The sequence below is a fragment of the Sinocyclocheilus rhinocerous genome, unplaced genomic scaffold (assembly GCF_001515625.1).
Source record: "Sinocyclocheilus rhinocerous isolate Xijiao unplaced genomic scaffold, SAMN03320098_v1.1 scaffold392, whole genome shotgun sequence".
Taxonomy (NCBI): domain Eukaryota; kingdom Metazoa; phylum Chordata; class Actinopteri; order Cypriniformes; family Cyprinidae; genus Sinocyclocheilus; species Sinocyclocheilus rhinocerous.
In genome coordinates this window covers 522,823-543,603 of record NW_015638990.1, presented here as the reverse complement: position 1 = coordinate 543,603, position 20,781 = coordinate 522,823, and the positions used below count along the sequence as shown (strand labels likewise).

At 36.1% G+C, this 20,781-nt stretch overlaps 2 protein-coding genes across 5 annotated transcripts; both read right to left on the bottom strand.

Annotated features, from left to right (window-relative positions):
- Window positions 1-566: 566 nt before the first annotated feature.
- Window positions 567-9,431, bottom strand: LOC107750851 (solute carrier family 22 member 15-like). 2 transcript variants are annotated; one of them, XR_001641191.1, is made up of 13 exons: window positions 9,194-9,431; window positions 7,999-8,142; window positions 7,665-7,797; window positions 7,099-7,263; window positions 6,884-7,013; window positions 4,924-5,145; window positions 4,656-4,796; window positions 4,483-4,565; window positions 3,409-3,517; window positions 3,092-3,164; window positions 2,708-2,866; window positions 876-2,200; window positions 567-587 (listed from the first exon to the last, which is right to left on the bottom strand). XR_001641191.1 is itself a non-coding variant. In XM_016566398.1 (12 exons), the coding sequence occupies exons 1-12, from the start codon at window positions 9,275-9,277 to the stop codon at window positions 2,144-2,146; spliced, it is 1,500 nt and encodes a 499-aa protein (XP_016421884.1). In that variant the 5' UTR covers window positions 9,278-9,431; the 3' UTR covers window positions 867-2,143. The 2 variants fall into 2 exon arrangements, 1 of the variants encoding a protein (XP_016421884.1); XM_016566398.1 differs by lacking the exon at window positions 567-587 and having other exon boundaries at window positions 867-2,200.
- Window positions 9,432-11,271: 1,840 nt separating this feature from the next.
- On the bottom strand, window positions 11,272-20,531 carry LOC107750849 (kinesin-like protein KIF11). Of its 3 annotated transcripts, none has more exons than XM_016566393.1 (23): window positions 20,385-20,531; window positions 20,038-20,164; window positions 19,375-19,507; window positions 19,170-19,267; window positions 18,891-18,969; window positions 18,326-18,511; window positions 18,082-18,206; window positions 17,880-17,970; window positions 17,527-17,769; window positions 17,344-17,439; window positions 17,132-17,220; window positions 16,603-16,690; window positions 16,282-16,470; window positions 15,994-16,201; window positions 15,691-15,863; window positions 15,027-15,152; window positions 14,782-14,940; window positions 14,317-14,456; window positions 13,963-14,242; window positions 12,633-12,855; window positions 12,396-12,562; window positions 12,156-12,266; window positions 11,272-11,868 (listed from the first exon to the last, which is right to left on the bottom strand). In XM_016566393.1, the coding sequence occupies exons 2-23, from the start codon at window positions 20,109-20,111 to the stop codon at window positions 11,758-11,760; spliced, it is 3,189 nt and encodes a 1,062-aa protein (XP_016421879.1). In that variant the 5' UTR covers window positions 20,112-20,164; window positions 20,385-20,531; the 3' UTR covers window positions 11,272-11,757. The 3 variants fall into 3 exon arrangements, with proteins under 3 accessions (XP_016421879.1, XP_016421882.1, XP_016421881.1); XM_016566396.1 differs by having other exon boundaries at window positions 11,272-11,865; XM_016566395.1 differs by lacking the exon at window positions 20,385-20,531 and adding an exon at window positions 20,260-20,348.
- Window positions 20,532-20,781: the final 250 nt, after the last annotated feature.

Genomic DNA, 20,781 nt, shown 5'->3' with positions numbered 1-20,781 from the left:
GGGACAGCAAATTTACACTGTTATACAAGCTGTACACTCACTACTTTACATTGTAGCTAAGTGTCATTTCTTCAGTGTTGTCACATGAAAAGATATAATAAAAATATTTACAAAAATGTGAGGGGTGTACTCACTTCTGTGAGATACTGTACATACATACATACATATACATATATATATATATATATATATATATGCTAAAACACAACAAAGCACAAACATTTCAGTTTGGATAAGTAAGCCCAGTACCAGCTGTTTATTCCTGTTATTTTCATCCTTTATTCTGAAGACATTATTTTCACAGGTTCTGTTGCTTATTTATACAGACCGGTACAAGACACAAGAACCGGTACAGTATGGCCTGCAGCAATGATCTTGGCGAGTTCAGTCTCAGGTCATATTGTTCTATGATTTTCCAGAAATCTGGCTTCCTCCTCAGGCTTCATACCTGTGTTTATGGCTCACCTCTCGAACACTCTCTTCCCACACCCATATGAACACAGACAATGATACTGACCTGATATTGAACCTGAACTACTTTTCTGTACAGGTGTGTGACAGTTGTTGTGCTTTCTGAATGTGATGAGCTGAAAGCAGGAAAGTCACATTACCCCAGGCTTATAGGCTTCCACTACAAAAATAATGTGGTGTTTAAAAAGAGGGCTTGATAACATCACCCAAATAAAAAAAAGCTGTTGTTTATATATATATAGTTAGTAAGACTTACTTTGATGATTTATTTTGTTAAACAGTTCATTTAAATTTTGCTGATGAATTGCAGTATTGCAAACATAATAACAGACAAAATAATTTGTTTTATTATAAGTTGAACGCATGGTATAGATGATGCACTCAAGAGACCACACCTTCTGTACCTGCTGTTTATCTCCTTGTGCAGGGTGATATAACGCCCGCCAGGCCTTGAAGGAAGACTTACAGAATGAAAACAGTTATTATAGTTAATGCCTGCTCTCTCTCAACCTGTTCCGTCAGCTACATGCAGCGCCACAGGCTGCGATTACAGCAAGGAAAGAGAGACGGAAACAAAACAAAACAAACAGGTTTGTGGTTGAAAGTTTTGTGCCGGCTTCTTTGAAACTCCCAGCTCCTGAATCCTGTGGTCTACCTGAGCACTGCTCACCTGCGTCAACGCTGACATCATCACCACGAGGACTGGAACAGGTCAAAGGTGACTTCAGTTCAGGGGAGGTGGCCTTCAACACAGTGCCATCTACTGGTGACAAACGGACTTAAACGCTCATGCGCAATATACATGAGGCATTTATTTCAAAGCATTTCCCTTAACTCTCAGGATAAACACAAATGCATGTTTAGCACTGTACAGAAATATACACAAATATATGTGTTTAACACTTCACTTCTCCCTTTGGAGAAAAACAACAATCAATAATGGTAAAAAAGGGTCTCTTAAAACAACAGTTCACCCCAAAATTAAAATTCTGCTATTATTCACCCCCGTGTTGATTCAAACCAACATGCTGCTATTTTTTTTCAGTAAAACACCAAAGGCAAAAAAAAAAAAGTCATGAATAAAAGTATGAATCCCAAATCTAATTTATTCACTGATAATATTTATTGAATTTCAAATCAAGTGTCCAATGACCGAACTACGTGTGTGTTGCACAGAAAAAATACCAGCATATGAGTATGATGGAAAAATATTGTCGGTAAAGATTTAAAATAGTAAATAAGTGAAAATTTTAATTTTTGAGTGAACCATTTCCTTAAAACAACCTAAAACTAAGATTCAGTATCACTGAAATTTGCAGCCATTATTGATTATTAATTGAATGCTAATATATACACTCTGGTGAATGCAATGTCACAGCTCACAAAAAAATAACAAGACATTTGTTTATAAATGGCAGTAAACACATGAAATTAGTTGTCATAATTGTCAGACATTATGAGAAAAGAGTGAACGAATGAGATTCTGGTCCGTTTTCCATTATTTTAAATTAGTCCTGACAGTTAAATCTGTTGAATTGATCCTTTGAGCAGACAGATTTCTTCTGGAAGGCACCTTTAGTCTTTCAGTGAGTCAGTGTATGGCACGAAATTCTGACCATGGTCAAGGAATGTATGTAAACAGGTGTAATATAATGTTTTCAAGGTCTTTGTCTCAGTCACTATCAGCCCCGTTGTGGTCAATTAAATGCTTTTCTTCCAAAAGGTGAACCTATAAAACACACAAAAATCCATAATGAAGAAAAGGTCTCATTGGGATACTTGTACAGCAAGATATATATATATAAAAAAAAAAAACAAGTTTGTTGGACACATGAAACATTGATTTCAGCTGAATTTATTTATACTGCAGTTTTTATTATAATTTTATTCACAATACATTTATTATAATAATTACAATACTTAATTAAGTATTCAATAATTATTTATTATGTATTCCTGCATCACAAACAGCAGAGCATGGTGCTACCAATGTCAAAGTCACGGGTTCGGTGAAATATGTATTCAATATAAATCACTTTGGATAAAACATCTGCCAAAAGCATAACAGTAAATGTAAGTGTAAGAAGACTGTTATATAAGACACATGCAACTATACAAAAACATTTGGCGGCAGAATGCCGTGATCAACCAACCAGAAGTAAGTACTCCAGGGAGTTATGCAATTAGACAGTTTAATAATCTTATGAAATTACAATTCTGTCATGCTCATGTTTACCTGCGGCTGTAAGATTCGCTGGTAGGTGGGGCTGGACAGTTCATCAAGTGTTTCAGCAGCAGGTTTATTAAGTGTCTCCGGCAGAAGAAGCCCCAGGCAGCCCGCGGAAATCCCACTCAAACAGAACACCATAAATGGCATGGAGGTGTGCAATGATTTCTGGACAATTACCAATAAATCAGTACACAATCAATCAATATAATAATAATAAAGCTGATAAAATATATTTACAATATTAATTAATTTTATAGAATGTTTCCACATTACATTAATAAAATCTATGAATGCATATATTAACACATTAATAATTATTAATCACACAAGAAAATATTATTTAGGGGGAAAAATGGCATTTCTTAAGTCAGACAGCTTACAGCTACTTACCATACTCGGCACAAACGGTGCCAGAATTCCCCCAACTCTACAGGACATGGAACACACACCCAGCCCTGCATTCCTAACACACACACACTTACATTAAAATTCACCCAGCACATGCAGTGAGGGACTTTTGGGTTGTACGTATATAATAGCATACACTAGAGGGCACTGTTTGCTCAAGCACAGAATCTTATTCTGTAAGGAATTAAACACGTTTTATACAAATAAACATTTTAATAATAATTTTTACTTAAAATGACAATTGTAAAAGAGCTAAAGCACAAAAGACATCACACATGCAGCAAAAGCGTTGGCTGTACCTGATCACAGTTGGGTAGAGCTCTGACGTATACACGTACACAATATTAAATGCAGCACTGACCATCAGTTTTCCCACTAGAGCCAGTGACGTGGCACTTAATAAGGACCCTGAGGAAAGCAAACAACAGGCTTTAGACAACCAAATTAGAAATGCATGATATATGTTTACAGAGAATATTAGCACTACTGGTCAAAAATTTGAAATTAGATTTTTTTTAATGTTTTCTTTTATAAATGTTGGTAACAGTTGTTCTACTTAATATTTTTGGTGGAAACCTTGATACACTACCATTCGAAGTCTGGGGTAGGTAAGATTTAAAATAAAAAGGAAGAAAATGTATGTTTTTATTCAGCAATGACACATTAAATTCAAAAGTGACAGTAAAGACATTTATGTATATTATTAAAAAATATTTTTATTTCAAATACATTTTTTTTTTAAACTTTTTTATTCATCGAAGAATCTTTAAATAAATGTATCATGGCTTCCACAATAATAATAATAATAATAATAATAATAATAATAATAATAATAATAATAATAATAATAATAATAATAATAATAATAATAATAATAATAATAATAATAATAATAATAATAATAATAATAATAATAATAATAATAATAATAATAATAATAATAATAATAATAATAATAATAATAATAATAAACATTATTAATAATAATTTGAGTCTATTTATATAATAATTGAGCACCAAATCAGCATATTAGAATGATTTCTAAAGGATCATGTGACATTGAAGACTGGAGTTATGGCTGCTGAAAATTCAGCTTTGCCATCACAGGAATAAATTACATTTCACAATTTAATAATAAAAAAAGTTATTTTAAATTGTAATTATATTTATATAATATTACCATTTTTACTGATCAAATAAATGCAGCATAAGACACTTCTTTCAAAAACATTTTTATATGTTAATTATTTCACTTTTGACCAATTGTGTGTGTGTGGACCCAAAATGTATCATTCCTGAAACAATTAATTGCATAAATATCCAAAAATAAACCAAGTGGCATCAAAGCCTAATGTATTTGGAAAGATGATCACCTGATACAGGTACGAACATTGTGAGCAGACAGGATACGCCTGCAAATGCAAGAAAATTGGCCATTGACTTCCTCCGGCCTGCCCTAAAAGAAAAACAAACAAACGCACTAAGCTAATAATGTGAGAGAGTCTGATACTGCAGCGTGTGGATGTGATCGTGCGAGTGCATTTACCACTGTTTGTTAATGAAGTACATGCAGAGAGGGTATGCAGGGAGTTCCACCAGACCATACATGGCAACGCTAAGGTAACGATTACCTTTATCTTCACTGGCACTGAGGGTCAACCCATAATACACAAGGCTACACGCATACCTGCATTATACACATACACACACACAGAATGAGTACATTAAAATGCACAGATCATTGGCATAATACTGTAAGAGTGAAATAAACATATAGCTTTTGGAAATATTACAGACTCCTATCAAATACTCACCACACATACATGAGCACCACAGTCCTCCAGCGCAGTATGGGATGTGTGACCAGCTGGAAAACCCCAGGGCTGGATGCATCCGGAGTGCTGGTGCTGACGGCCCGCCGGAGCTTCACTGGAATTCTGCCTTTCCCGTTCCTCACAGCAAAATCCTTCAGGATGTCTTCAGCCTTCTCCGTCTGACCCCGAGAATAAAGCCAGCGTGGAGATTCTGGCAAAGTACTGCCACAGTCATGGTAATTAGCCAGACATATTCTTATTTCTCATGTTCAAGAGACATTATGACATTTTAGATAAGATTCCAATATGATTTGAACCTTTTGACAGGGGAATATTTTCTGAGAATGTTTTTGATACAGGCTTAATATTTTTCCTGAAGCTTTTTGCAACATTTATTCAATGGAATACAAGAAAAAGCACAGAAAAGAAAGGGAAGAAGGGGAATGAAATCAGAAAATCATGCAAGTCAGACTTGCTTTGCACATGTATTATGACTATTAAGCTAGTAATTACCTTCTGACAATGATATTTGTATAACATGTTTTTTATGTATTTATTATAAGGGCAAAATGTAAAATGTAGTATTTAGTTAATTTAGGCAAATTTTATGGCAAAAACTGGGTAGAACCAGTAATTTATATATATAAAGCATGGCAAAAGATTATTAAAACAAATTATAAAAAATGTACTTTAAAGTAAAACCTTTAATTTGACATGAATTATGTACTTAATTGGGTTACAGTCATTAAAGTGTTATTTCTTTAAGTACACTTAAGTGACCTTTAACTTCATTAAGATTGATATATGCAAACACACACACACACACACACACATATATATATATATATATACACATATACATGCATATATGTGTGTGTGTGTGTGTGTGTGACCCTGGACCACAAAACTAGTCATAAGGGTATATTTTTTTTAATTGAGATTTATACAATATATCTGAAAGCTGAATAAATAAGCTTTCCACTGATGTATGGTTTATTAGGATAGGACAATATTTGGCCGAGATACAACTGTTTGCAAATCTGGAATCTGAAGGTACAAAAAAAATAAATAAATAAAAATATTGAGAAAATCGCCTTTAAAGTTGTCCAAATTAAGTTCTTGGCAATGCATATATTACTAATCAAAAATTACGTTTTGATATATTTACGGTAGGAAATTTACAAAATATCTTCATGGAACATGATCTTTACTTAATATCCTAATGATTTTTGGCATAAAAGAAAAATCCATTATTTTGACCCATACAATGTATTTTTGGCTATTGCTACAAATATACCTGTGCTACTTATGACTGGTTTTGTGATCCAGGGTCACATATATAAACAAATGAATAAACATTTAAAAGAATATAATTTACACTATGAATTTAGAGATTAACAATCTAGAAATTAATATTTTATTCAGTAAGGATGCATTATATTGATCAATAAAGTCATTACGAACTTTCTATTTATGAAAAAAATGTTTTAAAAAATGTATCACAATTCCACAGAAATATTAACCAGCACAGCTGTTTTCAACACTGATAATAATAAATATTTCCTGCGCACCAAATCAGCATATTCAAATTTTCTGACAATTTTTGATCATTTGTGACACTGAAGACTGGAGTAATGGCTGCTGAAAATTCAGCTTCACTACCATAGGAATAAATATTTTTTTTATATTACATATTGCAGAAAACAGTTACTTTAATTGTCTTAATTTACTTCTTCCAAACTTTTAAAAATATGAACCACAAACTTTTGAACGGTAGTGTGTATCATTTTTTCGCACTTCCTTCAACAGAACACACAAAAAAAAACTCTTCTAATCTTTGTTTTTGTTCAAGATATACTTTTACAAATGCTTAAAGTGTCCTAAACCAACACTAAGTGCAGCTTTACATAGCACCGTTAGTTAAACAGGACGTAGCTATCTGACCACACCGCTCACTTACACACAGAGCAGGAAGAGCAAAAGTCCAGGACAGTTGGCTGCAGCTGCTAGGTTCCGCCACGGCTGAACATAATAACCCAACGCAGCAAACAGAGCGATGCCCACTGCAAAGGTCATATTAGTCAAGGTCCCTGAAACACAGACAATCACATAAGCTTTACATGACTACTGTCAAAGTAAACAACAAAACTGATTTAAATCTTAATTCATGTGTACCTGTCAAAGCCCAGTAGGACTTCCCCACATATTCCTGAGTAAGAACAAAGCAGACCAACGCCATTCCTCCGTTCATCATTCCCACCAGCAGCCGAGACACAGCAAACACCTCATAACTTGGCGCTAACGCTGTTCCGTACCCAAACAAGACCTCAAAAAACAGACCTGAGAGAGAACAGTTTTAATAGAGGTCACCAGAACAGCAACACATTCAACTGTTGTTTTAGGAAGGTTTAGGCCTTATGTTTGTTTGTTTCTTTGCTTTTGGTTTTCAGTTGGTTGCGCATTAAAATCACATGTAAAGCAGTTATAGATGATTAAATAGATGCAAAAAATAAAAGACCTATCACAAAGCAGTATGCAAATATTACAACGATGTAATCCCTCCTTATGAAACATTCTATCAATTGAAACATTTTCCAATTTTAGTCCTACATTACCGGTACTTAAAATGAACACTTACTATAAGGCTGACATTCTACAATCAAACATTTACCCAGACTGCAGAATTAGGGTTTTATTATAGACTATTATAAAGAACAGAAACCAGTTCAGCTCCATCTTACTAGTAAGGAAAACCGGCTTCCTGCCAATCTTATCGGAGAGTGGTCCAAACAGGACATTTCCGATCAGCACACCCGCAAAGAACAGAGACCCAGCCAAGTTTACTTTGTAGGCTTCATGCTTAATCAGGTACCACTGCATAAAAAGACCAGAACAAACCAGAATATCAAACAGTTCAAATATGTATGCATATACCTGCTGTCCTGACCAAACACAATGATTAATACACAGTTCTTTCCTATTTGATATCAAGTATAGGTGTGATTTGTATTTGAAAGGATGAGCCAAGTTTAAGACAAATTAGTTTAATGTGCTAAATTGATGACAGTCTCTTACCTCGGTCACGATTGAGCTGACGTCTTTTGTGAATTTCACACTTTGTGTTATATCATCATGCGGATCTCCAGTAACACGTTCTATGTGATATTCTGGCACAGCACCCACTAAAATTATGAGCATGGTCTGACATGCCATGTAAATCTGTAAAAACCAGACAAATATTTCAGGTTATTCAGCTTTTAATGATCTAGGCCCAGTTTCCTACCAGCAAATGAACAATATCCAATCTGATCTCAAATCAGTTCAAATAAAAACCCTGATATAGAGACGATCACTAGAATGTTAATATCATCTAATTTTCTCTTTATTATTTCTCATTATGGCCATAACTCATGTAGGTTATTTCAAATATATTAAAATGAAGAAAAACAGAAATATAAAGTGCATCTTTGAAAGAAACCTTATTACTATATCTTACCTACCAATGCAGTAGAAAAGGATAATTTAGAAAATACAGACTTCTTTTATAATGTTAATTGTATCCCTTCTCACCACAAAATAATTTATAACTTAATTTCCGTATTCACCTGCTATAAGACAAACATTAGACAGATTTTGGTGAGTTTTTTTTTAAATAACTTTAAATCACCTAAATATGGATGGTTCCATAAACATAATATTTAAGCTACATCCCACAAATTGTAAAGAAATTGTTTGGAATTTTTAGATATTTTTCTTTATATTAAGTAGGTTCTAATAGTTCCATTCATATCATATTTCTAAATATTTATGACTTAATACTTTTTTTTTTTTTTTTAGACACTATTGACTCAAAAAAAGAACACACTTTTTGAAATGAAAGTCTGAAAGGAAATCAAAGCAGGATACAACTCTGAAAATGAATCCAAAATATTGCTTGATATACAAACATTTTCCGTTTTCAGAGCCAACAAAGCAATATCATTGCTGTATGAGACTTCAGGTTCCAGGATCTTAAAATGGAAACCCAAAACTAATGACATACGTAAACACATGTTAACGTAAATGATTTACTGAAACTAGGTCGAATTAAAGCAAAGACATCCCATCCCCTGAAGATAAAATGCAAATATGACATGGCTTCAAAGTTTTGATCCATCAAATATACATTTTGCATAGATTACTGGCTTGTGTGATCAGAAATATAAAGGAATTTAACTACACAAACACATGTCTGTCCAGAATTTATGGATTTGCATCTATCATCTGTTACCTGTAGGAGAACCAGGATGGTGACCATCCGCTTCTGGTGTCTACCGAACTCTCCAACCACCTGGTAAGCCTCCTCTAAATCCATTCCAGGGTCAGATCATCCGACTGCATACCATTGTGTGTATATTTACATTTTTAATAATGGCTTTGAGTACAACTGAGGTTTCAGATGTTCCTCTGTAATCTGGCTTCCCTTCGCAGACGCGGAATTAAACCACGTGGTACACAGCGGTCCTGATTGGACGAGAATGTGTTATTCAAACACGTGGTACAGACCGCTGTTCTGATTGGACCTCAGCAATTAACGCTTTGTGGAAAAAGAAATTGAAACGAGCGCTTTTAGTGACCACATTGTTTTTAATTGTACTAATTTGGACTAAAATTAAGTGTCTAAAATCCTTTGTATTTTCAAATCAATGGTTATCGTTAAGGGGAATGAAATTATCAAATCATTATAATCGATGTCATCATTCAGGTGTCAATTATTATCCAGACATTAGTAGAACGTTCCAGATATACATATTCGGAGAAACAAAGTACACATTTAAGTTCAGATAGGCCTGTTTTACTGCAAGCAAATCAAAATATGAAAAGCTCATTTGTGCACAAATTCAGGGACGAGAAAAATCAAATGTAAAGAAAAAACATTTAAAATAACATTTGTAATTTGCGTTGGATAAAAGCGTCTGCTAAATGATTAAATGTAAAATAAATAAATAGGATTTAATATTTTTCTACTTGGCTTCTCAGAATAAACACCAGGGCCCGTATTCACAAAACATCTTAAGGCTAAAAGTAGCTCATAACTTGCCGATTTAGGAGAAAATCTTAAAAATAATGGGCGTGTCAATCCTAAATTTAGGACTCCAACATTTTTGCGCTAAGAGCATTTCACAGCGTTTTTGCGCTAAAACTAGCTCCTAAATCTGTGGAACGTTAGGAGTAGTGAAGAGGACTCCTAAGTCACTAAGACCAAACCACAAACTAGGCCTATCCTATGGGATCAGATTCCCTATCTGATCCCATACTATCCTCCCTGCTGAAGAAAACAATAGAAACCATCACAGAAATTCTAATGGTTTCCACTACAAATACCATTACAAGTCATCAACTTTTAACCATTAAAATAATTAAAAATGGTTTTCTGTAGTGTGTTTTGGGACATGTTCCATTAGTGGTTTTAACAAGCCAACAATAGAAGGCGACCAATTACCAGTAGAGACCAACAGGCACCATTACAGTTACCATTAAAACCAGTACAATTCCCATTATAACCAGTAAAACCATTAAAAATTCTGTGATGGTTTCTATTGTTTTTTTCAGCCGGGCTAAAATGGCTGTTGCCAGCAATCTGCCTCGGAACATAAACATTTTAGAAACACGCTGCATTTATTTGCACACACGTTTTCCCATGCATTAGTTTCTTTTTGGTTTTGGAGGTTATCCCAATTCCAAATTTTCCTTTGATTATATCCTCGTTTTCATTAACAAGTTGGGCAAGAAGTAACAGCTGTTCTTACGCCCAGTTTGGTTTTCTTTTACATTTGCATGCCTTACTATCAGCCATGATTATTCTACTGTTTATTAAAAGGCTGTTCATATGCATATTCACTAATTGTTTATGAGAAGCACACATGTAAGAGGCTGACAATTAGCTGAACATATACTTGTTTAATTAGTGACACTTAGCCTGCATTTTTAAACCTTTATTTGAATATGGCAATATAATATTGCACTCTACAATATTTCTATGAATAAATCTCTGACAGAGACCCCTATCAGCCAATCACTGTGTGCACTGTTTGGAAGTATGCTGACATCATCCATAGCAACAAGGTCAACCCAGCCCTTACTCTTAGCTTAAGACTTCTCTCTATTCCTTAGTAAAAGTTTGTCTCAGCAGCTTTGTGAATAGGTTTTAAGAGAAAACTCTTAGCTAAGAACTTTTACTGCTATTTAGGGGAACTCTTAGTGGGAAGATAAAAGGTTTTATGTATACGGGCCCAGATTTTTACAAATTTGAATGATGCATTTCTTACACAATACGTAAAGTTTGCTAAAATAAGGTTACAACAATTCTTACGTCTTAATTTCTTTATTAAATGCAGTAATCCGCAAACATGATTTTCTTGTAGTAAGAACCTTATGTCTCTTAAATTTGAGGAAAACATACATCTACAAAGAGCACCAATGTTAGTCAACAAACTTAATGCAATAGAAAGAATAAACTTTATACAAACATTTTAAAACAGAACAATACTTTAAAAATATATTTATTGGTTCAAATATGGAGTGGATCATTTTCTTTTAGCTTTTAAATTAAACATACAAATGTTTAACAAAAACCACAAAAAAAAAAAACAAGCTCTAAACTCTAATGAAACTAACAGAAAAGGTAACAAAGAAATCACCCTGACGTTAAAACATTATTGAACTGTGACTGAGGAAACAGACATATGAAAGCTAAATACATAGACAAGTCATATTTAAAAAGACATACACATATAGTTAAAACAATGCTCTTTAAGACATACATGGAAAGAATAAAAACCAGAATATAATTAGTTAATTCTGACACCTGAGTGGTAGTTTAGAACGTGGTGGCGTAGACGTGCTTTCATTCTCCACCTTTGAACGGTTCAGTGACTTATTGCAGTTTTCCTTCTTGCTTTTCTTCTGATCAGACAAAAAAAAAGAAAAGAAAGTATTGTCAATAATTGGCAATTGGGAATTTTGCTTGAGGGCAAAATATTTCCCAACACAGATTTGGAAATGGGTTCAGGGTTTTTCACGTTGACCGACAGAAAGCTGCTTGGTTCAAGTGACTTTTGTGCGAGGTGTGCATCACACATTGCTACATTATTGAAAATATGCAATGGACCTTCTTTGGCCCAAAAAAATTGCGCTAATGTGACCGGACCTTAAGCCTGTGCATGACAATAAATGGGTCCAAATTGTCTCACCTTGAAAAAGGGAACCCTTCCGTTTTCGTAACACATCAGGTTCTCATCAGAGCATGACTGTTCAGTGACATTTCCGTCACTAGAAACACTGACTTCATCCTCCAGAGAGTCCTAAAAACAGAATTGAGGTTACACCAGTCCACACAAGAGCATCTACAGCTTAATAAAATTTAAAAAGCAGACAGTGTTTCCACTGACTAGCTCTGGAATATGGATGGTCAAAACGTATGACTGTAATACCTGGTCGTGAGGTTTCTCCTCTTCTGCCTCTATGACGGTCTCACACTGGCTCAGTGCACACTGAAGCTGCTCCTGCTGAGCTCTGAACTCATCTTCCAGCTCCTCTCGACTCCTCGGCTTGTTCAGCACACGTGGATACACATACTCCTTACGCTGAGGAGTCGTTCCTGCAAAAATACACGTCACATCAGTGCCCAGTACACATGGACTACATTCCCCTCACAGCTTCTCATGTACCCGTTGGTAAATCTTGCCGCAGCTCTGAGCTGATGAAGTTGTGTACTGTGTCCAGTGCCTGAGTGTTGATGGAGAAGAGGATCTCTTTGTGCTCCTGCAAGGTAGCCGCATCTTTGCCGGTCTGCAATTCCACACGACCCAGGATTCCTTCTACTTCTTGCTGCATGTGACTCAAACGGGCTTCACCGTCTTTAACAGCTTTCTCACCCTTTTCTTCAACAGACTGCATGCACGCATAAGAGTAAAAAAGATTTAGCACTAGCAAAAAAGAAACAAACAAAAAAAACTCACTTTCTTTAACTTTCTCCATTCAACAGGTTCAGACACAAAGGACAGTCTTGGCCACATGACAGGAAGCAAGCAAGACTGTCCCAAGCCTGATAAATGCCAAAGCTTAGTGCCCTTAAAGGGGTCATATGATGCTGCTAAAAAGAACATTATTTTGTGTATTTGGTGTAATGAAATGAGTTTATGCGGTTTAAAGTTCAAAAAACACATTATTTTCCACATACTGTACATTATTGTTCCTCCTATATGCCCCGCCTTTTTGAAACGCGTCGATTTTTACAAAACTCATCGGTCTGAAAAAGCGAGGTATGCTGTGATTGGCCAGCTATCCAATGTGTTGTGATTGGCCGAATACCTCAAGCGTGAGACGGAAATGTTACGCCCGTTATTCAAATCTTCCCACATAGTGAGGTAGAAATGTGTGGGCGTGTTAGAACGAGCCGTTTTAGGAGGGTGTGGTTAACTCTTAACTTTTATAAAGAATATCTCTTTGGTTTTGAGACTTTAGTGTTTGCAACTTTACAGATCTTCTTTATGCACCAAGAGCTTGTAACACTCCAAAGAGAAAGGAAAAATTGAAATCGCATCATATGACCCCTTTAACACACACACACACACACTAAATGAACAACATTAAGGCTAAGCATATTCCATCACACGTCCCAAAACTTTAGTGCAAGTTAAATAAATTAGGAATTACATATAGCAAAACGTAAAGTGTTGCACTTTTTACTGGCAAAGAGAGGAGTTCAATATTTTCATCTACTTTTTCACCACTTAAATAGAAGCATCATAATTACTAAATTATGACATCTGTCATGGGGACTACTGAACAGAAGTTTTATTATTTTAGAAGTACAAAGTGTTAAATAAAAGTGTAAATAAAGCTCTGTAAAGTTTATTTGTTTTATATTTATTTTTAGCAAACACTATAACGGGCCATTCACACAGAACACATTTTTCTATTCCACTGCGCTATTTTTCAATCGTCTTTCTATGTAAACACACAATGTGGGCATTTTTGGGACAAGCCCAAACTAACCTTTAGCAGGTCTTGCACAGCTGTGTCTGTCTCCTTGATGAGTTTGAGCTGTTCCTGGGCTTTATTCTCAGTTGAACCTCTGGCTTCGTGACACCACTTGAGTCCCGACTCAGCCAATGAGTCCACTGATGTCTGCAGGTGTCTGCAGTAACCAGCACATTCCTCCAGCGTCCTCTCTCCCTCTTCAGTCACCCCATTCAGCTCAGTTATAACTCCATCCACAGAGGAACCCAGCCGAGCACGGACAGACACAGTATGCTCCTCAGACACAGTGCATTTACTACAATAAAGATAAGATTTGTTAGGGTTTTGTTATAGAAAACTTGAAGGTATTTGTTGTGAATGCCCTCTCACCTCTGTATGGAGCTCTGTAGCGTTTCTAGTGGAACAATCTGGGCAGATGCTGCCTGTGCAAGACCCTCAAAGTCAGTCTGAGTGTCCACCGCCAAGAGATTCATTTGGTTCTGCAAACACTGAACCAGTTCGGCCACACGCTGTAGAAAGGAACAATTTAAGCAGTTTTAGAACCCTCTAGTGGTCAAAGTGATTTAGGCAAGTTATGAGACCAAATGTTGTCATTATAAGGTTCCTTCAAATACTCATGTTTAAAAAGTGTTTTTCTTGGTCTAGTTTGGAAAGCGACTGAGGCCTGCTGAGCATTTCAGCATGTACAGAACCAGCCTCCCTGTGGCCAATAGGTGACATTTACAGCACCCACAAAGCTTGTGAACATCTGAGCCAATCAGTTTAAAGAAATGTGATCACTTGGTTTAAACACAAACCTCCTCTTCAAGAAACTGTCAGTGGGAGTAGACTTACTGCCTGATGGCTGTTTCCAGCTTGGCTGATCTGTTGCTTGAGCTTGTCGTGCTCGGCACGCAGAGTGTTGAAGCCTTGCACAGCGCACTCTCGCATACTGGCCAACGATTCAACATAAGAGTCAAAAAATGACATCATCTCTGCTTTCAGACCCTGCATCTGTAAGAGACATTTTAATTTGACCAATTACAAATCTCAAAATAGTCAAACTGGCATAAAAACACGTACATTCTTCTGAAGCATACCTGCTCAGCCAAAGAGTTGTATCTGTGAAGGGTTTGCTTCAGATTGTCATTCATGGCCATGACAGATCTGATACCTGGCACCGCCTGGGAAACCAAAATCTCCTCTAAATGCTGTCGGTGTTCATCCTGGGGGAAAAAAAATAAAATAAAAATCATAATCAAATGTTATTAACCCTCTGGAGCCATGAGGAGTACTTTTTATGATGGATGGATGCACCTTTTTGGGCTTCAAAATCTCGATCACCATAAAGCTGGGAAGAGCCAAGATATTTTTTTACATAACTCCGATTGTATTCATCTGAATGAATAAAGTCATATACACCTAGGATGGCTTGAGGGTGAGTAAATCGTGGGGTAATTTCCATTTTTGGGTGAACTATCCCTTTAAACCATAAATCATCCTTTATTTACGGGAAGTAACAGTGACCATAGCTTTGTTTTCAATACTTATTTCAAACTAAGTCTATGGGGTCTTTGAATATTTTTGTAAATAATGGAGGGCCATGGAGTCAAAAAGACTGAGAACCACTACTCATATCTAAACACCCTTGAAAAGACCATTGATGGTTTCAAGACTGCATAAAAAAAAAAAAAAAAGCATTTACCAATGTCAAAAGGTTGTCAAACAAACCGTTTACAATTTGAAACATCATGGAGTTCTTACCAGTATTTCCAGCATGCTATTCTGAGCCTCCTGAGAGAGTTTCTTCTGATGCAACACTCGTTCCTTGCACCGCTCCACACCATCTCCCACAGCCCCTTTAATACTGCTGTAAGACTCACAGACAGCACCTAACGTCTCCTTAAACACTGTTCCATTTGTATTCAGCAGCTCACCTACACAGAGACATATAAACAGACATTAACGTGACTGTTTTCCTGGAGATACTTTCTTGCTGGAAGTGATTTTAAACCCCTCAATAGAGCATATTACATTTTGAGAGTGGAGCCACGTAATGCATCTTACCCACAGAAGAGCGGTAATAGTCAATTATAGCAGCATGTTTGTGGCTCTGCTCCTGCAGTGAGGTCTGCATGCTGTTGTAGCAGTTCTCCATGCGCTGGGCAAAGCTCTGCTGGACCTCCCCGTTGTGAAGATCAACTTCCCTCTTCCTTAGCAGCTTAGCGTGGAGACCATTAACATCCTGTGTGCTGACCTCAGCAGTGTTCAACAGCTGGATGAGAGAGATCGAGTTAACATTGGTGATGCAATGATAGGATAGTATGCACAAAACAGCACATCTGATTCACAGACCTGGTCAGCAGTGTTGTAAAGTTGACACTCATTGCTTTGGAGCTGTGAAGTGATGTACTCCTCTTGAGTGAGGCGGTGCCTGGTCTCTGTTAGGTCCTTGTGAGTCTCCTCCAGTCTCTCGTTCTTGTCCTGCAGGTCCTCAGTGCACTGGTCCAATTTCTGCTTACTGTCTGTAAACAAGTCCATAATCTGCCAACACAAGCACAATTTATTAGATACATCACTCATTGTCAGGCCATCACACAAACACTCAAAAGTGGAAGTTGGCAGGACTTGTACACACAGAAAAGCAGAAGCAGAATGGATTTGAAAGATGCTCACCTTTTTGAGCTCCTCCTCCACAGCAGCGATCCGATCTGTGTACTCTGTAATCTGCTCTTCCTGAGACATCAGTTTACTGTTCATATTCCTGTAAATGGGCAAATAGAATTCGGAATCATCACCTCCAATCAAACTAAAAATAAGTCAATTCAAGGAAGAAAAATAATGTTTTCTAAAGAAAAATGTTGACTATTTAATTTGAGGCATCTTGTCAACAGCAGTTTTTTTTTTTTTTAAGAATTTAAGCAAAGACATTCAATTGATCAAGTGACAGGAAAACTGTACGTTGTTACAAAAAATAAAGACAATGTACAATTCACGTGACATTAATTACTGGAGTAATGGCTGTTAAATAAAATATAAAAAAAATCAGCTGTACCATCACAGGAATAAACTACATTTTAAAATGTACTAAAATAGAATAGTCATTTTAAATTCTAATAATATTTAACCATTTTTTGATCAAACAAATGCAGCCTTGGTGAGAATTTAAAAAAATAAAATGAATAAAGATACATGCAAAACTCACTCATAGTTATCAACAGAGATGTACACTCCATGTTTGTCACGGGTGGCAGCCAAATCTCTTTTCAGTCGCTCAATCTCCTCGGTGTATTCCTACAACATTTATTTTAGAAACATGAATAGGTTGGTCAATGCTGCATGAACAAGAAGAAATTGGGAATATAGTTCAGGAAATCTTATGAAAATGTATAATGTACAAACAATAAAGAAACTTGCCTTGATCAGAGTTCTCTTGGTGAGTTTTTGGTTGACCTCTGGCTTATTCATGATACTCTTGGCCCTGTTAGCGTAGTCCAGAGTGCTCAGAGTTTCCTACAATTAAATTATAAATCAATATTCCTAATAACAAGGACAAAATAAAGTACGAAACAGCACAAAGTCTAGCAGCACAAGACACACCTCCAGATTGATGGAGGCAGGAGACACAGTGGCGATAATGGAGGTTTTGGTGCGTCCTCCCAGTGAATCTTGCAGAATACGAGTGAGTTTGGACTCTCTGTAGGGTACGTGAGGCCCTCTCTCCACAAGAGCCTTGATTACACGACCCAGAGTCAGCAGAGACTGGTTTATGTTGCCTGCTTCACGAGCACGCTTGTCCACGGCACCAGATCGCCCAATGTTCTCACTACCCGCAAGATCCACCTAAACAGAGTAAAACATGAGTTGCTGATTTTAAAAACACTTCAATGCTGATGAACTATTTTTGAACCAGAGTTGTAGATTAAAACAGTGTCTGAAGAAAGTAAACTCACCAAGTTCAGTTTTCCGATCTTAACCAGCTCTTCTCCATCCAGTGTGATCTCTTTCATGTGAATAGTCACAGAGAACACTGAATGAGATCGACTGGTGGAAAAAAAAAAAAGAGAGAAGTTATAAACCATAAACAAAACACCACAAAGGCATACATGTAGTCTTCTCTCCATTTAAATTGGGAAGCATGGATTCAGTTGTTACCTGGAATAAGCATTCATGAGCGTGGAGGCTGTCTTTCTCTTGGCAGCTCCTCTCTCCAGGATCTGATACACCTCGTTCTTATTGTGTACAGTGATCTCCTCCAGACCTTTAATGGTTACACCCCTCTGACAGATATACAGAATGTCTTGTTTTAACAAACATAAACACATGGCATTTTTAAAAGGAATTATCTATGGATATTATCAGTATAATACATTTCAGAAACAAAGCAAAAAAAGCATACTTTATTTCTGGGATCATCAAACAGTTGAAGTCTCTCGGTGACATCTGGAGCAGGGCTGAGAAGGTCAAACAGTTCCTCATTATAGATTTCCAGCAGAGAAACCTTCACAGAGAACTCTGTGCCATTATTGGTCAGTTTCTCGAAGATCTGATGAAGAGTTCTGGGAATGATTCCAGCCAGAGGGTCCTGTAAGAGAAACCATGAAAGAAATAAGGAAGGAGGGGAAAAACCCTGATCAATCCCTGAGCAAATCATATCATGCAAATAATGGCATCTATATTGTGGCCCAATAGCAAAACCTCAATAAACAAGCAGTTATTTCTTCATTTCAAATGCAATATGCAAGAGCATAACACATTATCATTATTCTCAAAGGTAAAGTTGTAAATACAAGCAGTTTATTCAGAGAGAGTCAAAATGAGGACTTAAAATTGTTACTGGTGCAAGAAAACTTTAACATTAGAAGCCTTAGACACTAAATGAACGTATAAGGTCCCTTTAATCAACATTGGTTTGACACATGGTCCACTGCTGCAGAACAGCCAAACTTTGACTCAAATATTACCTCTTCCCAAGTAAACTCCTCATTGGGTGATCTTTCACCCTCCATTGTGAAGGTTTTCCCTGTTCCAGTTTGTCCATATCTTAAACCAATAAGAAATTATCCATTACATAAATATATAAGATTTTTTTTTTTTAATACCATGCCAGCTTTTTAGCTATTCTAATGGAAAAAAATATAACTTTAGTTAAAATGTAGAATAGAAACCAAATAAAATTTCTAGGTCCAAAAACTCAGAATAAAAAAGTTGAATGATTTGACATTTAAAATACAGATACTCACGCAAAGACAGTACAGTTATAGCCCATGATAACTTCATCTAATATGGGGCAAACCACACTCCTATAAACGTCAATTTGTTTGGCAGAAGGACCAAAAACCTAAACCAATTGAAATGACAAATTTAATGAGCATTACTACACAGGAAAAAAATAATTAAATGACATTAATACTCAGGATGTGCGTGGAAAACAAGCCAAACACTCACCATGTCAAAAGTGTATGCTTTTCTTGCTGCTTTGTCTGTGGCGCCTCCAGTACGGACTATCACCTCTTTTCGGTTCTGGTCACATTCAACAACTGTATGAGAGGCAGATTTACGCTCCACTGTGTTGAAGGGTCTGTGAATCGCACATCAGATATGAGAATGGTATAGTTATTCATTTCCATCTCATAAATACACACAATTTTATTTAGAAAAGAAAGAAAAAGACAAAGTAGAACAGCCGGAAGTTAACATTACACTAGAAAATAGATAAAAATAAACATCCTATTCTAGGCTTTTCGGCTAAAACATCAGCACATATACATACATATATATATATATATATATATAAATAAAAGATCAAACCATGGTTTTAGCCAGCAATCAATTACATAAATTGGTCATTTAAATCGTGTCATGTGGGGGCAAGCCGTCTTGGCCTCAGAACAAAAATAAATAAATAAATAAACACAATGTTAAAATTTATGTTTGCAGGGTATAATTTAATAAATAAAGAGGGTTTTAAACTAGGAGTATAAAAACCATACATATGCAAGTTGGTTATTGGTCATACAGCACAACATACAAAATATGTGATCGAGGCATTCTTACACTACTTACAAAAAAATATAAATAACTGTTACACATAAAACCGGTTACATTTACCTGCATCGTACAACCACTTGAATATTTCTGCCTTTTTCGTCTTTTTTAACTGCTGGTAACTGTGATGAAGCCATGTTGAAGGAGCGTCTTCCGTGCTCCAGGTCTGAAAATGTCCTTTAAATGTAACCTTTAAACAAAATTAGGTTTCAAAAAAGCAAATATATAAGTCATACCGGAAATCATTTATATAAATATTGAGCCATTTAAAAAATATAAACGTACACAAATATACTGCAAACACCCGCCCCGCAGATCCATTAGTATGACATTGTCTAGCCTAAATGGCGCCTAACCAAAATAAATTACAAAACCAAACTAATAAGAGCAAAATTAGCAAACGCACGTACCGTTCACCTGAACTCCTTTAAAAGCAGATCAAATAAGCTGCCAAAGTCGTTTAAAATCCCACCAATAGCGCAGATTATTGGAATACACTCTATTAGCTGTACACTCTGATTACGAGTCTCCAAGCGCTGCAGTTGCTGACTTTGAAAATCGCGCATCTGCAGCTTTAAGCCAATCAGAGAAGAGGGGTTTTTCACCATGCTTCTGATTGGTCTAAAGGAGACGAGCTGGAACGGATGCATCTCGGGAAAGTGCAGTGTTTTTAAAATAGCACTGGACGACGAGAGCGAGATTGAATTAATACATTAAATTACGTTTAATTAATAAATTGCTTTTAACAGTACTATATTTATTTTTCAAATAAAGCTGGTGTAATAATTCTGCATTTTAAATGGAAAT

Bases quoted from the DNA above. Each gene is read 5' to 3' on its own strand.
- LOC107750849 (XM_016566393.1), bottom strand. From the start codon at position 20,111: ATGGCTTCATCACAGTTACCAGCAGTTAAAAAAGACGAAAAAGGCAGA. The intron at 16,202-16,281 runs GTCTGTGAATCA...TCTCTCATCCAG, and splicing joins TTTACAACACTGCTGACCAG to CTGTTGAACACTGCTGAGGT. The intron at 14,941-15,026 runs GTATGCTTCAGA...TGTCTCTTACAG, and splicing joins ACAACTCTTTGGCTGAGCAG to ATGCAGGGTCTGAAAGCAGA.
- LOC107750851 (XM_016566398.1), bottom strand. From the start codon at position 9,277: ATGGATTTAGAGGAGGCTTACCAGGTGGTTGGAGAGTTCGGTAGACAC. The intron at 4,797-4,923 runs GTGAGTATTTGA...TGTATAATGCAG, and splicing joins GTGGTGCTCATGTATGTGTG to GTATGCGTGTAGCCTTGTGT. The intron at 2,867-3,091 runs GTAAGTAGCTGT...GTAATTGTCCAG, and splicing joins CACCGTTTGTGCCGAGTATG to AAATCATTGCACACCTCCAT.